The sequence below is a fragment of the Monopterus albus genome, unplaced genomic scaffold (genome assembly GCF_001952655.1).
Source record: "Monopterus albus unplaced genomic scaffold, M_albus_1.0 scaffold25.1, whole genome shotgun sequence".
NCBI classification, from domain to species: domain Eukaryota; kingdom Metazoa; phylum Chordata; class Actinopteri; order Synbranchiformes; family Synbranchidae; genus Monopterus; species Monopterus albus.
This window is the reverse complement of record NW_018127905.1, coordinates 1,596,237-1,613,075: the sequence shown is the minus strand read 5'-3', so window position 1 is coordinate 1,613,075 and position 16,839 is coordinate 1,596,237. Positions and strand designations below refer to the sequence as shown.

The window sequence follows — 16,839 nt, the reverse complement described above, 5'->3', positions numbered from 1 at the left end:
TTATGCTTTTTGCAATCAAGCTTAGCAGTATCAGGACATGTTACAGGGGATGTCAGCAAGCAAAGAAAGATGCTATGAATAAGAAGCTATGAATATCATTGACGTTATGTCTGACTTTGCAACCTTGCGCTTTCAGCAGGCAAGCATAGTATGAGACAGAACAAGGTCTCATACATCAGGCAGTTACTTTAAACTTGCATGGTGGTGAAGGAAGTTATCAGTCTTTGTCTTCTATGTATTCTTTCCTATTTATTGTACAAAGGCTCTTGAGCCCAAATAGCTGTTGGAGTTTCTCAGTCATGTAATCCATAAGTTAAGTTTACTACACACACAGACCAAAATGGGGCCTACAGTCTTACTCATATTTGTTTTTCATTGGTTTATGTGTTTCCAAGATTAAACAAATAGCAACAGTCTGAGTCAATTCACCTCTTAACACCGACTACCCAGCCATGGCAATGTGTCTGCCAGCAAGAGACACGTCAGTCCTGAAAGTACCCCATTACTCTTTCTGGGTGTAATGCATAACATTTTAAAAGGAGGATTCCATTAATATAATATTGCACTTCTATAAATGCTTGGGCTCCAAACAGACAGAATTTTAAAAGCAAACTATGAAAAATGAAGACGTATTGGCCAAGATATATTAGCTTTTAGCCTTTAGGATGGGGCAGCTTCCAAAATGCTTGATCATACATTTCCAGTGATGCAGTTAGTATGAATTAAAGTGAGGGAAGAGAGGAAAGAATGAAAAGCATGTCATCATGGGATATTCTTTAACTATGTAATATTGCAGTTACAAACAGTCGTGTATTACAGCATGTAGCCGATATAATATACCTGTTTAACTTTATTCTAATTCACTAAACAAAACACTGATAAGCATTGAAAGCTGAAGTCAACAACTCTGCGTTGACTGTTAGCTGCACAGTCAGCGCTGTCAGTCACTTAGCTAATCTAGCTAATGACATTAGCAAATGTCATCAGCTGCTATCATTAGCTGACTAAAGCACCCCAAGCTTGCTACTCTTGGTCTCCATTTTCTTTATTTGGTTAGGGGTAGAATGGCATTTTCACCCAGCCGCAACATTAAAATGCTCCAAGTGGATGAACACAAATTCCTAGAATGTAAAAAGCAGTGTATAAAATATTTCATCAGTGAAAATCATCAGGTCACCTGTAATTGCTAAAAATGTGTTTTGTGTGATCATGTTTTTCTTTGTTCTTTCCTATTTCTACATGCTGCTGCTATGATCTCATTTCCACAGAAATCATTTGAGTTCAGTGTTTTCTAATTATACACCACCTTTTTCTCCTCTTGTCTCTTTCTTTTCCAGCAAGCTTTTAGGTCCAGTCTTTACAGAGACCTACTACACAGAAGATGGGCAGCCAGTAACTGTGACCAATCACAATTACACTGTAAGTATGAAGCACCAGGCTGAAGTAAGTCTTTGGAACGTTGGATCTCTTCTCACCCCTTTTTTCACCCTTCTTCTTAATTGCACACTCCTTCATTAAGGCTTTCCATCCTATTACTGCATACAGTATATGGACTTCAGTCAAATCTTAATCCTACAGCAAAATAGTGTCTTTATTCTAAAAGACTCTAAAACTGTAACTTTTAACCTAAACCTAATCCTATTTTTAAACTTAAACCAGTTCCAAATTTTAATTCTAAAGTAGACCCTTGATGGGTTACAGTATATCATGTTTACTGCACATAACTGCCAACTCTTTTCCAAATCATAAGAGTGTTTTCATTTTTTGAATTAATACTGTACCCACAGGCAACCGCTGGTTTCCATTCATTTCAGTATGATAATAAAATCAGCTTGCAGGCTACAAACCTTTTATGTACAGTGTGTATGTGATTTGACATTTCATGTGGCATTTAAGAAGGACATTAAAAAGCACTGTACAGTTCAAAAGGAATATTCATCAGTTAGGATTTGGAACTGAAATAACCCTTTATGAGATTTATACACTATGATATTACCACTGAGTATTATTTATTTTGTATTTTTTTAGTAGTTTTGTCTCATGAAAGAAATGAAGCAGTTATATTTTGGAATATGCAAAACCAGACAGTGTCATTTGTGTGGAAGTCCCATGGTGCCCAACATTAAAATGCAATTATTTAACCAAATTGAATTTTTGATTTCCATTCCTGTGCATATGATGGATGACAAAACTGAAACAATTGCAAAATAACATTTTATTTTTTAATTCAATTCAAAAAATGTAGTCTATCATATAATGATAGAAAATTATCTTGAGTTACAGGCACCTGAACAACATAAAGACATACACCAAAGTAAACACATAAGAGTCACATTAAAATGAATAAGTAACTAAATGTGCGCAAAAGTTGCATTAAGAGGTGAACTGAGCTGCTGTTTCCTTCATCGTTTAAATAACCTGTCCCTGGTTATTAGAGCATGTATTAGTAGTAGGCTGCAGCAGTATTCTATCCTTTCTTCTATTTTTGTATATACTTTATTTGTTTCATTTAAATTTTAATTTAATGTTTTGATGTTTACAAAATGACAAGTAATTTTATGACTTGTGTTTTTTCTCTTACTGGTAAAACACACTGGAAGTATGGGCAAACTCTGAAGCACACAAATAAAGATAGATATTTACTAATAAACCTGAAAGAATAGTTGTGCTATGATTTAATTACTGGCCTATCAATCACAATGTAACTAAGTCAGATTTTCTTTACTGTATACCTACATGTAAGCAAGCTGCATTTGATAATGAAGCAGTGGTTTGATATGGGAACTTGTGTCATGATGTCAAATATGTCATGATCTGGAGCATCGCTATAGGACATTTACTTGTAAAATTAGCTTTGTAAGTAAAAAATGTATGATCAGGTCCAGAATAAATCCAGGAATAAAAAATAATTTCATCTAGTTTAATGAAAATCTGTGGAAACTAATGCAGAAAAGTAATTCAACTATACTGCTATACTTATTTAAAAGCACAAAGATATCTTTGTTTCCCCATTGCTCAGTTAACTTGTGTGGCTTTTCCCATTGGCTGGAAGCACACAGTTGTGGGTCTGATTTTTAAATCTGGATACTGCCAGGAAACCAGTAATTTTAGACCTACTGTATAAGCATTCTGCCAGCTCTTCTCATCTGAGAGTTAGCTCAGACAGAAAAACAAAGATGAACATTTAGCAATATACCAACTGTATCCCAATTCAAGGGAAATATTCTAAACAAAATGCACTTAGCCTATGAAAAGCAACAAGGTAAATATCCTACAACTAAAGTGCCTCATGATCAGCAACTGTAAATACAGTAGCATGCATGCACTAGAAGGAGACCCCCAAAACAACTTTAGACCACAAGGGGAAACCATTCCCCACTGATTGATTGTTTTAAATGATCTCTTTAGGTATTAGCAGCAACACAAGCACCTCCCAGAACACACCACAAGAAATAAGGTCAACTGCTATGTGGACCTCATGTGAATAATGCCATTACAGCAAACTGAGCAGTGAGCAGCACATCACCTGCAAGCATGCAGAAGCCATAAATGCTATTAAGTCCTGCTCATCACCGACTGAATCTGAACAGCAATGAAGGCGTCTGGTCCACCTAGAATCTGAGAAACCGCCAACAGCAGAGCAGTTGTAGCTAGCTTTCTGGCACTGCCAAAGAAACAGCTCGTAGTGAGCCAAAACATGCCCTGTCACTAGCAAAGAATAAAAACACAATCACCACAGCAGCAGACACTTAGCTTAGCCCCAGGTATAATGGTGTGACTGACCTCTCATTCAGGAAACACTGTTTATAGTCATGTTTTGTAACTGCAAGGCAAACAAACCCAAGCAGCAGAAAGGAAGAGAGACTGCCTACTGCTTGTTAAAAAAAATGTATCATTTGCAACTCTGTGAGCTGCTGATGTTAGCTCCCCGTCTGTGACAGCTCTGACAGATTATGTTTACAGTTATGCTATTTACTGGCCCCTCCTGCTTTGTGCCACACCACATGAGTAAATTTCACAAGGAAGATTTTTGGTTTTATGGCACTGAAATAGGACATTCCAGGTTATAATGTCTGGAATGTATACCTAAATGAATGTGATAGGATGTTACTAACTACACAGCTGTGAATGAGCCAGTCATTGTAAGGCATACTGCAGAGGAACAGTGCTGGGAGGTAGTGAACTACAGTCATATTTGCATAGTGATTTAAGCAGTTCAATTACTTGTTTCCATTTTTGTGTAGTCAACTACTGCAACTGCAAACCGTTTTGGGCCATCAAAGGAAAGGAATAATTTTTTACATTTTTATTTTGCCAGGCTGCATGTGAGCAGCTTTTCAGCATTGGTATGGTTATTTTCAGTGCCTATTGCTGTAATTCTTCTTCAAGTGTGAAGTAATTGGTACCTTGGAAAGCTATGCTTTCAAAGCAGATTCCCTAACACAGCACTACAAACAAATATAGCAAATCAGTCAATAGAAGCGTATCCTCAGTACTCTGCCTGATCGAGGTTAGGCTTCATTCTTAAGGCTACATGGGAGGCATCACTGTGGCATGAGGTTGCTGCCTTAGCTGATGCATACCTTACAAAAGCACTTCATGAGTCTTGTCAGCTGTACGTCAGAGACTGTGTGTGGCAGGTTGGGGAGCACAGCTTTTCAGCCAGGTTGAAAGTGAGTTTCAGGAAATAGGTGCTCTATGAAATCCTGAGAGCTGCTGGTAGAGCCCCAAACCAGCATCTGGTTACTTAAAAACATACATCTACATACCTGCAAAGGAAAAGAAGCAGCAGGCACATACTGTATATACATATGTAAACACATGTAAAGAAGTTCTAATACACTTGTACAGTAGTACAGTATATATTTTTCCACATTTGTATGCTTACATACACACAGATAGCAGTGTCATATTCCACTGCATAATATATAAATATATATAATATGATATAAAGTTCTAAAAGTTTGTTGCAGAAGCAGATTGAAAAGGTTTGGGTTTTCAAAAAGTTAAAGCAAATTTAAAGTTAAAACATCCAAGTGGCAATCTGATATTATAACATTTGTACCACAGTACTGAGCATTTCAGATTTGTTTTATGTCATCATATTGCAAATGCAGCACATCATTTGCATTTTCTTTCCATCATTTCCCTTATTTTCTCTTGTATTATGGAAGAATTTTCTGTGTTGCTTTTTTCTTTCTGTCTGTCTCTTTTTATTTAGCTTTTCTCTAATGACCTTAGTTTCCTAAGGAAAAAATTACATCTTGTATGGTGTATTTTTGGACACAGAAACATTTTCTGAGCACAAATGTTCACATATTTGTTATGTCTATTACTTTCTTCATGATTTTTTACTGATATTGGGATTCAGAATTGAGGAAAAAAAACCTCTTGATGAGTGTTTCTTTGGTCTTCAATCAAGTATTTAGTCACAGTCCTCTTCATTCTGTGTCCACTAAAGTCATTTGATTTCAATCTCTCTCAAGAGTGAAATTATCAAGATCTTTGCAGACGTCCCACATCTTAAGAGTTTTTGATGATCAGAGGTGGTTTAAAGCACTGATTGGTCCTTTGATCAACATTGTTGTTAAGTGCTACATCACAGGAACCAAATCATCCATTTTCCCTCAGTACACTTTTGGCTGTTGTTCCAAGCTGATTTATGTACACTTATGTTTTAAGTGATTAATAATTTCTTCAGACAAATAAGTTGATAAAGTTAATGATTGGTTTAGTTTTAGAGCTGCGTTTATCTCTCAGTTTTAGTTTATCTCTCCCATTTTGTGAGTGGATTCACTTATTTTTAGGTATGTGCAGTCACCCACTATGTACCACCTTCACTTGCTTTGGAAACAGTAGTACAAGTAGCGCTCGCAAGTCCCTTGATAGATGTGGACCTTGTGCAAATGTTACCTTTCTTTCCAGGACCACATATCACGTATGATTTACTGTTAGAATGTGTTAGGCTGGGCGGGCCCGTGACACAGTGGTTAGTGCTGTCATGTTCAAGTCCCGGCTGACCAGGGGCCTTTCAGTGCGGAGTCTGCATGTTGTCCCTGTGCCTGCATGGATTCTCTCCGGATGCTTCGGCTTCCTCCCACAGTCCAAAGACAATGCAGCTTAGGAGTGAGTGAGTGTGCGTGTGTGTGGTTGTCTGTCTCCTAGTGTCAGCCCTGTGATAGACTGGCAACCTGTCTGGGTGTACCCCACCTCTCTCACCAAATGTCCCTTCAGGAGTAAGAGGTGTAAATAATGGATGGGATGGACGGATGTGTTAGGCTCTATTTCTGAACATGGTGCATGCCTTTCACCATGCTGTCTATCTGGCAGAGTTTGAGGCTTTTCTGATAACACTGAAGAAACCAGCATCAAAAAGAAGCCAGTGACAGTGACTGATAACATCAACTTTACTCCAGATATTTTTAGTTAAGGACACAGTCAGTGAAAACCAGGGATTCTCAAATACAAGGCGTCTGGTCCACCTAGAATGTTTGCTAATGGGTTTGTCAACGTTTTGACAAGTTATATTAGTTTCTCACTAGACAATAATTGTTAGATTTGCACAAAGCATTTAATACTATGCACTGTACTTTGCTGAGAAACCTTAAAAAGGTTCAGTTCTGTCACTGAAAACATGATGCATTTAAATCTATAACTGCTGACTGTGAAATTCCACAGGGCAGTGTTTTGGGTTCTCTTTTTTTTTTAAAGTTTCTTATTAAATATTTGTAGACACTTTATGTCCATATGATAACTGTGCTTTAGTGTGGACAGTGTCTCAATGAATGTGAGTACTTGACTGTCCAGTTACTTCCTTCATCTTTAACAGACAGAAGCTGTCTTTCTTTCAGTTCTGAAGGGGTGCTCAGACAGACTCCTGAATCTGAAGTCAAACCAAAGGATAAAATGTTTATATATGCAAGTGTTATCATATGTTAACTAGTCCTCATGTGATAGCATACAATTTATTTCCTTTGATAAAACAACTGATTGTTAGTCTTTTTGTTAATAATCAGTCGTGTCCCTCCCGTGACCCTGCTGCCACCTCCTGGTAGAGACAAATACCGTCACTCTTTAACAAAAGACACAAAACAAATTGATAATAGCTCTTTAAATTTCTTTTTTAAAGAAAAGTGACCAGCATACTGTTTGTACTGAGCTTTACTAATGTCGACATACAACTCAACACCATTCTGACATTTCAGAGCTGAGGTGACATGCCCAGATCTTATGATGCCACACTTCACCACGCCAAAAAGCTCGTGACGATCCCAAATAAAGCCTCATAATGTCACACTTGTATCAGAGAGGGGGAAAAGTAGGCATTATTTAGATGACTTTCTGGCACACATTTCAAGCTGCTGCAAGTCACAAAGGTACTTGAAATATCCTTGCAACAAGTGGTTAGAGAAACCACAATTCAGGGTATTTTGGCTAAATGTGGATTTCAAATGGGAAGTTATTTCAATTTGAGATGTCACTGTTACAACCTGGACAGATAAACCAGATGAACACTGTACAATCTGTGGAGTTAAATTAACTTCTGCAAACCAAGGTGGGTCCCACAGTTTGAACTGCATTTGGAACCCTTTCTCTGTATGTAGTTTTCTGCATGGTACGCCCTCACAGATTGCAGGTTATTCCCAACACACTTGAAATGAGGCCTAATGGGCTAAACTCTTGGACTGTATTCAAATGACATCCTGTACATGTAACCAGACAAATGGCTGGAGGCTGGCAGGGAGAGTTCTCACTGACAATTGATTTGCATGTTGGCTCCAACAGAGAACTCACCGCTGCTATTACTGCTACTGCTGCTGCTGCTTGCTGTTCAAATGAAAGAGTCAATTTCATGCTCTGATGAGCCAACAGAGAGTTTTGAATAGTCAAAAATTGACATGCAGGCATAATTTAAGCCTTGTGGTGATAAACCCCTTTTCAGCGTTCGTTCCGAACAATATGAGAGCCTCTTTGCTTGCTGTAATGTCCTTATATTAACTCAACATCTGGAAGCTCCAGTAGCTCTAAATAGCATGGTTTCGCTAGAGTAACGGACAGCAAAACGTTTCAGGTTTTAGAATTGACATTCTGTACCCCTACAGCATGTGCAGACACAGTCCTAATGAGTGCAATACACTAATTCAAGAGTAATACATCACAGGCTGTACACAATCCATGACAGTAGGGTGCCAAATGGAATATCTTGTACTGGGCAGTTGAGGGCAGATACGTGCTTTGTATACTATAATACACCCCTAGAGTTCAACCACAAACTCTTTTTGGTTAATAAAATAAAAGACTACAAATGATTGTATATTGTACTGTATGTTTTACACTTTTATTTGTGTTATAAGATGATAAATAAGGAGGAAAAATAGAAAATAAAAGAGCAGCTGTGCCGTAACATTTACTAACTATTGACTAACGTTAACATGTTGATATTGCTTATCAGGGCATTCTAGAAACACTGGATGTCTGTGATAGCCAGACTCGAGCAGTGACTCACTACAGAGTCACCTGGACAGCTGTGAGTCCAAAGTCCATGACATCCTCAATCAGCCTGCCTTACTCTAATTGATGTTTTTCCAATTCAGCTTATTTTGTTGCAAATCTGATCAATTAATTTCAAATCCTTATCAAGATTTTTGAATGGCCAAGCTCTGGCCTTCATATGAGCAGGAGCTTGCACACTGATTTAGTGATTGTTCAGATACAGTGGGCAGTTTGAAAAGCGCTTTAGTCATGAAACAGGAGCATGTGGCTTTAGAGACACTTACACCACTGAGTCGATCTAGTGAATCGATTTGTTGTTGGCTGCCCTGCAGGCATGTCTGCATAAAGATTATTATAGCTTTTTAAAGCTCTCCTCCAGATGAAGTATAAAGTATTGATTCCAGTTTTTGTTCTTCCTTCAGGATCACTGCTTCTACCATGGCCATGTAAGAGGACATCCAGAGTCCTGGGTAGCTCTCAGCACATGCTCAGGAGTCAGGTACAGTCAACAGCTCAAGATTTACTTCTTCACAGTGTGTTTGTGTTAATTAGGTTATCGATTTTAGATTCTGAAGTCATGTGGATGTGTTATGAATATTATTGCAACAGCACCAAATATATCAAGAAAGAAAGTCCCTGTATTTTGCTAGATCTGAAGACAACCGCACCAGCTGTCTGTTCTTTCAAACCTGGCCTGATTATAACATAAGTATTATATTGGAAATGTATTTATTACTAAATAAAAACTAGTCTTTATGTTGTGAAATCAGTTATCAGATAATTATAAGTAACAGGCAACAGGTCACGTATAGTACAAACATGGTATAATTGATTTAAGTAGCATGCTGATACAGCAGGCGAGCCATGTGGTTGGTCGAAGGGTAATGATAGAGAATGTGGTTGACATTTAAAAGGAAGTGAAGCTAAAAGGGAAATTGGGAACTCAGGAAGAGTTTGAATTCCATTTCAGAAAAATAACACAGTATAGCTGAGATTACAAAACATTATGCCAGTGATTACTGGTTAATCATGGGACAAAGTTGAAGACTAGCTGAAACTTACAAAGACTGTACAAACTATACATTTTCTGTTGACGTCCATTTAAGTTTTTTAATTTATGGTGTTATTACTCTTCCTAAGTTTGTATATATGCTCATTGCCTTATTTCTTTTTATATGACACACTGCCATTCTGCTCTTGAAAGGGGCCATATACAGTAAATAAAGGTAGTTTACATAAACATAAAGATTCTTTTCACCAACTTGCACATTTTCTATTCTTTTACAGTCAGAAAGTAGCATTTACCTGATGGCTGAGTACTGTAAATGTAATAGACAACACACAGAACCAGTGGTCAAAAACAACTTAAGTTGTGGTTGGCAGGTGTCCCCACAAGACTCAGTAAAACTTGGTCCCATTAACGTGTCCCACTCTAATGTTTCCCACTCATTCAAACTACTGTAAATAATTATTTCTGCAAAACATATTTTTCCTCTTATGGGCAAAAAATAATTAAAAGTCACATTTACTTTTTCAAAGGATTGTCGGGTGGGTATTTCATAAACACCCCTGAACATTTTTGCTGCTGATTTTCTGGTGCTAAACAGTGAAATTATGTGTTTGTATTTATTAGGGAGTTACAGTGGGGATTTGCAAAAACAGAACAAAAGCGGCACCGTAGGAATTTACGTATTTGGTCTCATGCAATATGTATTTAAGGCATTCCCGTTCAGGGAGGAGAGAATGGAAATTTATAGAAGTGTATACATTCTGCTTCTTGCAAGGGAAACATTGAATTCCTAAGCAATAAAACACACCCTTGTTTTGCTGCTACAGGTTTGTATGATAAGCTGGGACCAGTAGGTTATGGTGGCTAATGTTAGCTAATATTAGTGAACTTTAGGGGATTTATCCTGTGGACACATGGACACTGTTTATTTATTTTCATGTTAAAAAAAATCTCATTGCACAGACTTTGTCACGGTTTGGACCATCGCTTCCTGGTTTTTTGTTATTTCTTTCCCCTGCCTTTCCTACCACATTCTCAGCCAGCACTTCATCCACCTGCCGCTCATTACCTCCCGGTTCAGCTCCCTATATCTACGCCCCTTTTCCATTTGTTCCCTGCTGGTTCATGGTTGATTCCGACACTCACCCAATTGCTTACGATCACATGTTTCATCACCTACCCGTCATACTGGCCCTACTGCTTCATGATCGTCTGTTTGGCTTGAGCTGCAGACCTTGCCTCCTGCCTATGATTTCCTCACTGAGTAAGCGACACACCTGCTACTTCTCTACTCCTCAGGCGGTCCGTGTATGTGGAAGACAGATCCATCATGTTCTCCCGCTGAGTAAGCTACTCACCTGCTACTTACCTGTACCTCCTGTGTGTGAACGACCTACGCTTCACGTTCCCACACTCATGCTTACCAGCTGCTACTACTTACCGACCGCCTCTGCTCCAGAGCTGCTCGGCTGTCCCCTACCTGATCATCCTGTTCCCTGGGACTCTTCTCCACACTTGAACTAAGTAATATCTCGATTGCATATTACGTGGCCCTCCTGGGATATAGTAGTGACCTCCCTCCTCTGACTGCTCCTCTAGTGTCTGGCCTTCTTCCTGTCATTTGTTCCCTGTCCTCCTGAGACCTGCAGTGTTAAGAGCCGGCTCACATCTACTGCCCATTCCAGTCTCTGTGGCCTCTACTCCTCTACTTCCAGTCTTCCACTGTCCACCAGCACCGGGTTCCTCTTCCATATGCTCCCAACTCACCTCAGCCTTCATCTGCCTTTGTTCCCCTCTCTCCTCCTCCCAGTAACCGGTGCCTTATTTCTTCAATAAACTCCTTTTATGTTTCAATCAGTGTGAGTCTGCATATTGGATCCACTAGCATACGTGCTCCATGTGACAGCTTTAATGTTCACCACTGAGCCTGGAATTTGCCCACAACATAGTTTGATTAAGTTTTGTCCAGGGCACTTTCCTCCTTATTCAGATTGTCATGAAAATGACTAATTTGATCCTCTTTGGGAATCCAGGCAGGAGTTTTAAGACTTAAATGATCACAGCCGCAGCCAGATTTTAATGTGGACCAGCCTCCATATTGAAGGTTCTGACTGAAACATTCCCTGACAAAGATGCTGCACATCCTCAGGTATATTCAAAAATATATTCATGAATTTGATGCAATAAAAGAGACATCAAGTTACACCTCAGTGTGGTTTTAGTAGGAACTGATACAAAAGCATGTTCAGTAAATCTAACTAGATAGGAGTTTGAGGAAGAGGCTGATAGTGACTAGTTCAGTGCTGACATTTCCATTGGCACATTTCAGTCCCTGTATTCTGATCAGGGATGAAAAGCCAGATGCTGCTTGTTGACAGCAGCTTTGATGGGAACAGAGCAGATGTGGCAGAGAATAGAGATATGTATGTAAGCCAGCAGAATGCAAATGCCTTTTAAATGTCCAGTCAATCACAGGGCTCAGCAAATGTGAGCCAAACAATACAGGTTTATTCCTAGGCTAAAAAAAACAACCTGAATTACACTGGCTTTAGTAATCATACAGTGCCCACTGACTTCATGCACATTAGTTGTAGTGTTAATATTAAATGGATAAAACTGCCATTCTCCTACAGTCTACACTCAATAAACCATAATACAGTGAAAACATTTTAGGCTAGTGGTTAAGGCGCAGCGCTCTCGCCGCGGCACTCCGGGTTTCGAATCCAGGTTGCGTCAGGAAGGGCATCCGGCGTAAAACACGTGCCTAATGTCAACATGCGAGTCGTCAGTGTGATGATTCGCTGTGGCGACCCCCTAAATGGGAAAAGCCGGAAGGGACTTTCTTTTTACAGTGAAAACATTTTTAAAAAATTTTGTGAGTTTATTAAATATCAAAACTTCAGTTACAAAAGTATTTAGACCCTTTGCTGTTGAATTCTAAATTGTCAGGTGCAACCTGTTTGCTGTCCATCTGTGGCAAATTGAATCAACTGGACATATTTTAGAAAGACACACACTTATGTATATAAGGTCCCAGAATTCACACTGCATGTCCAGACAAAAACCAGGCCATGACATCCAAGGAACTGTCTGTATACTTCCACCATAAAACAATGGTGAGGCACAGATTAGGACAAGGGTATAAAACCATTTCTAAAGCTTTGAGCATTCCCAGCAACACAGTGACCTCAATAATTGTGCAAATGTTTTCACCTTTGTTATGTTATTCAGCATTATTCTGATAAATTCCATACTCTTTTGAATAAGAGACTAAATTACTAAGCCCATAAAACAAGTTACATTTTGGCTATCAGTATTAATCCTTCATCCTTCATTAAAATCAAATAAGCTTTAAATCCTACATCAGCATACACTGCATGCAACAAGGAATGATGGTCTTCTCATACTTGCATCTCCTCCCTCTTCTCATTTTGTGTGTTCCTCACAGTCTCACAAATGATTAACACACAGAGTAATTTTAAAGTGCTGACTGACCTTTGCTTTCCTTGCAATTTGTGGTGATCACAGAATCAAAGCTTCCTCTATTATTATACCTCATTATAAATCACTCCTGGTCAAAAGCCTCAACTAAATCTCTGAATTGTAAATGTTATTTTAAGAGCTAGAGTAATGGCACCCTGCACAGAAAATGATAATGTCAGACAGACAAACAAATAAAAACAAATAAAATTAGCAGAAGGATGAAAGAGATTTGGTGTGGCTCAGCAGGGAAACAGCAGTGAGGTGTTTGTTTGGCAGAAAGCCGTAATGAAAATTCTGTGAAGGGGTCACGTTGAACTATTTTTCTGATAAATTGTGACCTAACTTCATCTTTTCCAATGCAACAGTGACTCATCAGCACCCACTGATAGCATTAAAGGTGAAATGTGTAACAATGCATTTGAAAATCCAGATAGCACTAGCATGAAACACTGCACTCACTCGTTTCTGATCTGCTCTGCCCTCCATCTCCCTGCTTGCTCCATGATCCAGCTGGGCCACCGTGACTACCAGTCGCAGTGTCACAGTTTGGAGAGAAATTCAGAAAGTTAGCATTCAACTGGTGGCCATTAAAATAGTGTAACTCACCAGGTTGAATGCCCTGCTTCATGTCTACTGTAAACATAACTGTACAACTTTCACTAGACAGACGCAGCACATTTACAGCCAGCGCAGTTTATGAACATCGGCAGACAAAGAACAAGTGTTCTTTCTCAAGGGGGATTTGTTGGGTTTTCCTCTGTAATAATAGTGATAGTAGTAAGGTCTAGGCCTTTCTTTGTAAAGTGACCTGAGATGACTTATGTTGTGATTTGGCGCTATATAAATAAAATTTGAATTTGAATTTTGAATTTCTCTGCCAAAACTTCACCGCTCTCATCATATCCAGGACATGTGCTGTTCAAAAACATGTCTGAAATTGAATAAAACACACTGAGTGTAGCTACATCTGAAGATGGAGACACATATGACATATGACATGACATGACTATCACCGCAGCTGCAGCAGGTGCCAAACCGGGGTGACGAGAGCCAGACTCCTGGGGCAAAATGGCCACGTTAGAGGAGACTACAACACATTCAACTGGCAAACATCAAAATACTGTAATTCATGGACACACATTGATTTGACATCAGTGGCAGACCAGTCAGTGGCTTGTGTATGAACTTGCCTGGATATAACTGGCTGATTCTTATGACTGAAAGTAGCAGCACAGTGACGTCCTTAGCTTAGCCAGCAGCAGTTACAGTCACACTGGCAGTGCAAATGACACATTCTGGCACGATTTGGCTACAAGTACAAAGGCCAATGGTTTGAATCCTTATTTTACTGCTATAAATAATAAATTCACAAAATATAAGTCCATCAGGAAGAATGGCAAATCAGCGTCAGTTTGTAGTTCCCTCTGAAAGCCTTGCTGGTAGAATGTTAGGATCTAAATCCAACTGTGTTGGTTTTTTAATTCCTTCTCTTCAAAACTCATTTCTTGACCTTTTTCATGTAGTTGTCTCAGCTAACACTGAAATCAGTAGCTTGCTAGCTTGCGACCATGTCAACACAGCCTACAGTGCATTCGTATTTTGATTGACAGCCATGAGCACCCACCCCTGATGTTGGCCTTCTCTGATCGGTTACTTTTAGAAGGGACTATCTCTGCACTGCTGCCAGGCTGTTTGATGGGTCTGGGGTCACAGGGGCCTTTGACAGCAACTCTCCCCATTAAGATAGGTTTTGGGAGATGTTTCTACAAAAAACATATTTGAAAACTACTACACATTGTAGCTTTAAATAATCATAGTCTCACAATAACCTGGATTTTAATGATGAGTTGAGAAAATCAAAAGTTCTCTGATTATATTCCTGGTACATATAGTATTTGTGCATGATAAAGCAGTTCAAACCTTGATGAGACTATTTATGCACTCCAACTGCAGCACTGTATGAAATACCACCATCATTTTCTTATGATTTGAGGCTTTCCTTTGGAACAGCCAAACTGCATGACCCTGCAGTACTCACATGGAACTGATGATTATGCAAAAGAAAAATCCCCTGATTGCAAAAACTGCCAGTTAACCAGAGGCCCCTGCTTGATCACAACTTTTCATTCAGGTTTCAGTATTGACCTTCTTTCTTCTTATTGACAGTCCTCCAGCAGTCCTGTGTTTTCCTTTTCAGTCCTGCGCCACAGTTCCCAGCTCATTTTCCCTGCTGGCAACTTTCATGACATAATAAGGTGTTTTGTATTGACTCGGGATGAATTACATGTTTTTTTGGGCAAATTGTTAAACGGCCTTGGACACATAATTACCTAAGAAAAGAGAAAGCATGCTGTATTTCTTAAAAAGCATTGCTCAGAACTCAGTTGTGCACATATGGCCAGGCAACGTGGAGGAGCGCAATAGCCACAGTACTCCTTTCACAAAAACCAATTGATTCCCTTAGTGCCGGTTGTGAAATAAATAGCAGCTCAGACAAAATGTTCGCCAAGCGAAACATTTTGTATGGAACCTTCAAATGCATATTGAGGAGATCGTGCACGAGCCAGTATTTTTCACGGTCAAGACAAAAATTGTTAGCCCTGCGATGGATTGGCGACCTGTCCAGGGTGTACCCCGCCTTCGCCCGATTGCTGGCCAGGATTGGCTCCGGCCCCCCCCGTGACCTCGTTCAGGGACTAAGCGGTAGAAAATGAATGAATGAATGAAGACAGAAATTGATATTCAAGAAAGCTTACACAATTTTAAGACATTTTAGAAAAAGAAACATGAATATCAACATTATGTACACGGTATCTTTATAACTGCACACTGCAATTTTAAAGTGTAATAAAACATGTATGCATGTATAAAGTGATTATGCAAATCTCTCAAGTAGTTTTAAATTATTTTAGTGTCTTTATATTGGTATAATGTTTTTAATCTGTGACAAAAACTATGTAGAGTATAAACAGGTTAATAATAGGGTTTTTATCATTTCTTGTTATTTATTGGCCAGTGATGTTGGATGGTAAGGCCTGGTTTGCAGGTACCATGTCTGGCTATTAACTCTCAGTAACGAGTTACATGTAATTAAATTGGAAAATAAAATTGTAACCGGTTATAGTTACTCAGAAATTATGTAATTAAAATACAGTTACAAAAACAAAATATTGGTGATTGCAAATGGGTTATAACTGAATATATTCTTTTTGGTAGACAGCTTAGATTTTAATATAAATTCTGCTGTTCTGCATTTGTTGTCATGCATGAATGCCTTCTTTTGTCATATTTCTGGTCAGTGCGGGTCAGCAAAGCTGCTGGGACAAATTTGAGTGCAACATCATCAAGGCTACGATAGCTTACAAGCAGCTGTCTCCATGGGTCCTGTTTTTCTACCAGTGGCTTCTGTCGCAGTCCTTATGCGGTTTTCCTCAGGCACATTTGTGTGTTTGGTATTTTCCTGCCATGAATGAATGTACTTATGCTGAGGTGGGAGGAGAGGCGCAGCTGAGACGGTCGGTATTCTAATTAGGCAGTGCAGTGCGATTTGGTGCACGTTTTGACCCAAAATAGCGAAAACAATAACACCTGCTCTGCCAGTATTCACTCTGATTTATTATGTATCATGAAATATGTATGTTAATTTAGAAAGATTATTTTTAAAAAGGATAAACTATTCCTTGGTATGTGGCTATAGAGATGAATGTGGTCAAACAGCATTGGTGCGCATCAGGACGCACCATCTGTAGCCTACTTATAATCTGCAGCCAGTGTCTGAATCCAAATGCATGTTAATACATTACACATAATAACACGTGAGAGCAGTTCATAAGCCAAGATAAATAACAAACACC

The 16,839-nt window shown here is 39.0% G+C and overlaps 1 protein-coding gene across 3 annotated transcripts in view; it reads left to right on the top strand.

The window, feature by feature from the left end:
- adam19a (ADAM metallopeptidase domain 19a) overlaps positions 1-16,839 on the top strand; it is a 173,075-nt gene that overhangs the window by 110,910 nt on the left and 45,326 nt on the right. For all 3 annotated transcript variants that reach the window (XM_020594849.1, XM_020594848.1, XM_020594850.1), the window contains 2 exons: positions 1,338-1,419; positions 8,916-8,992. In XM_020594849.1, coding sequence (XP_020450505.1) covers positions 1,338-1,419; positions 8,916-8,992 — 159 coding nt within the window. The remainder of the gene's footprint in view (positions 1-1,337; positions 1,420-8,915; positions 8,993-16,839) is intronic.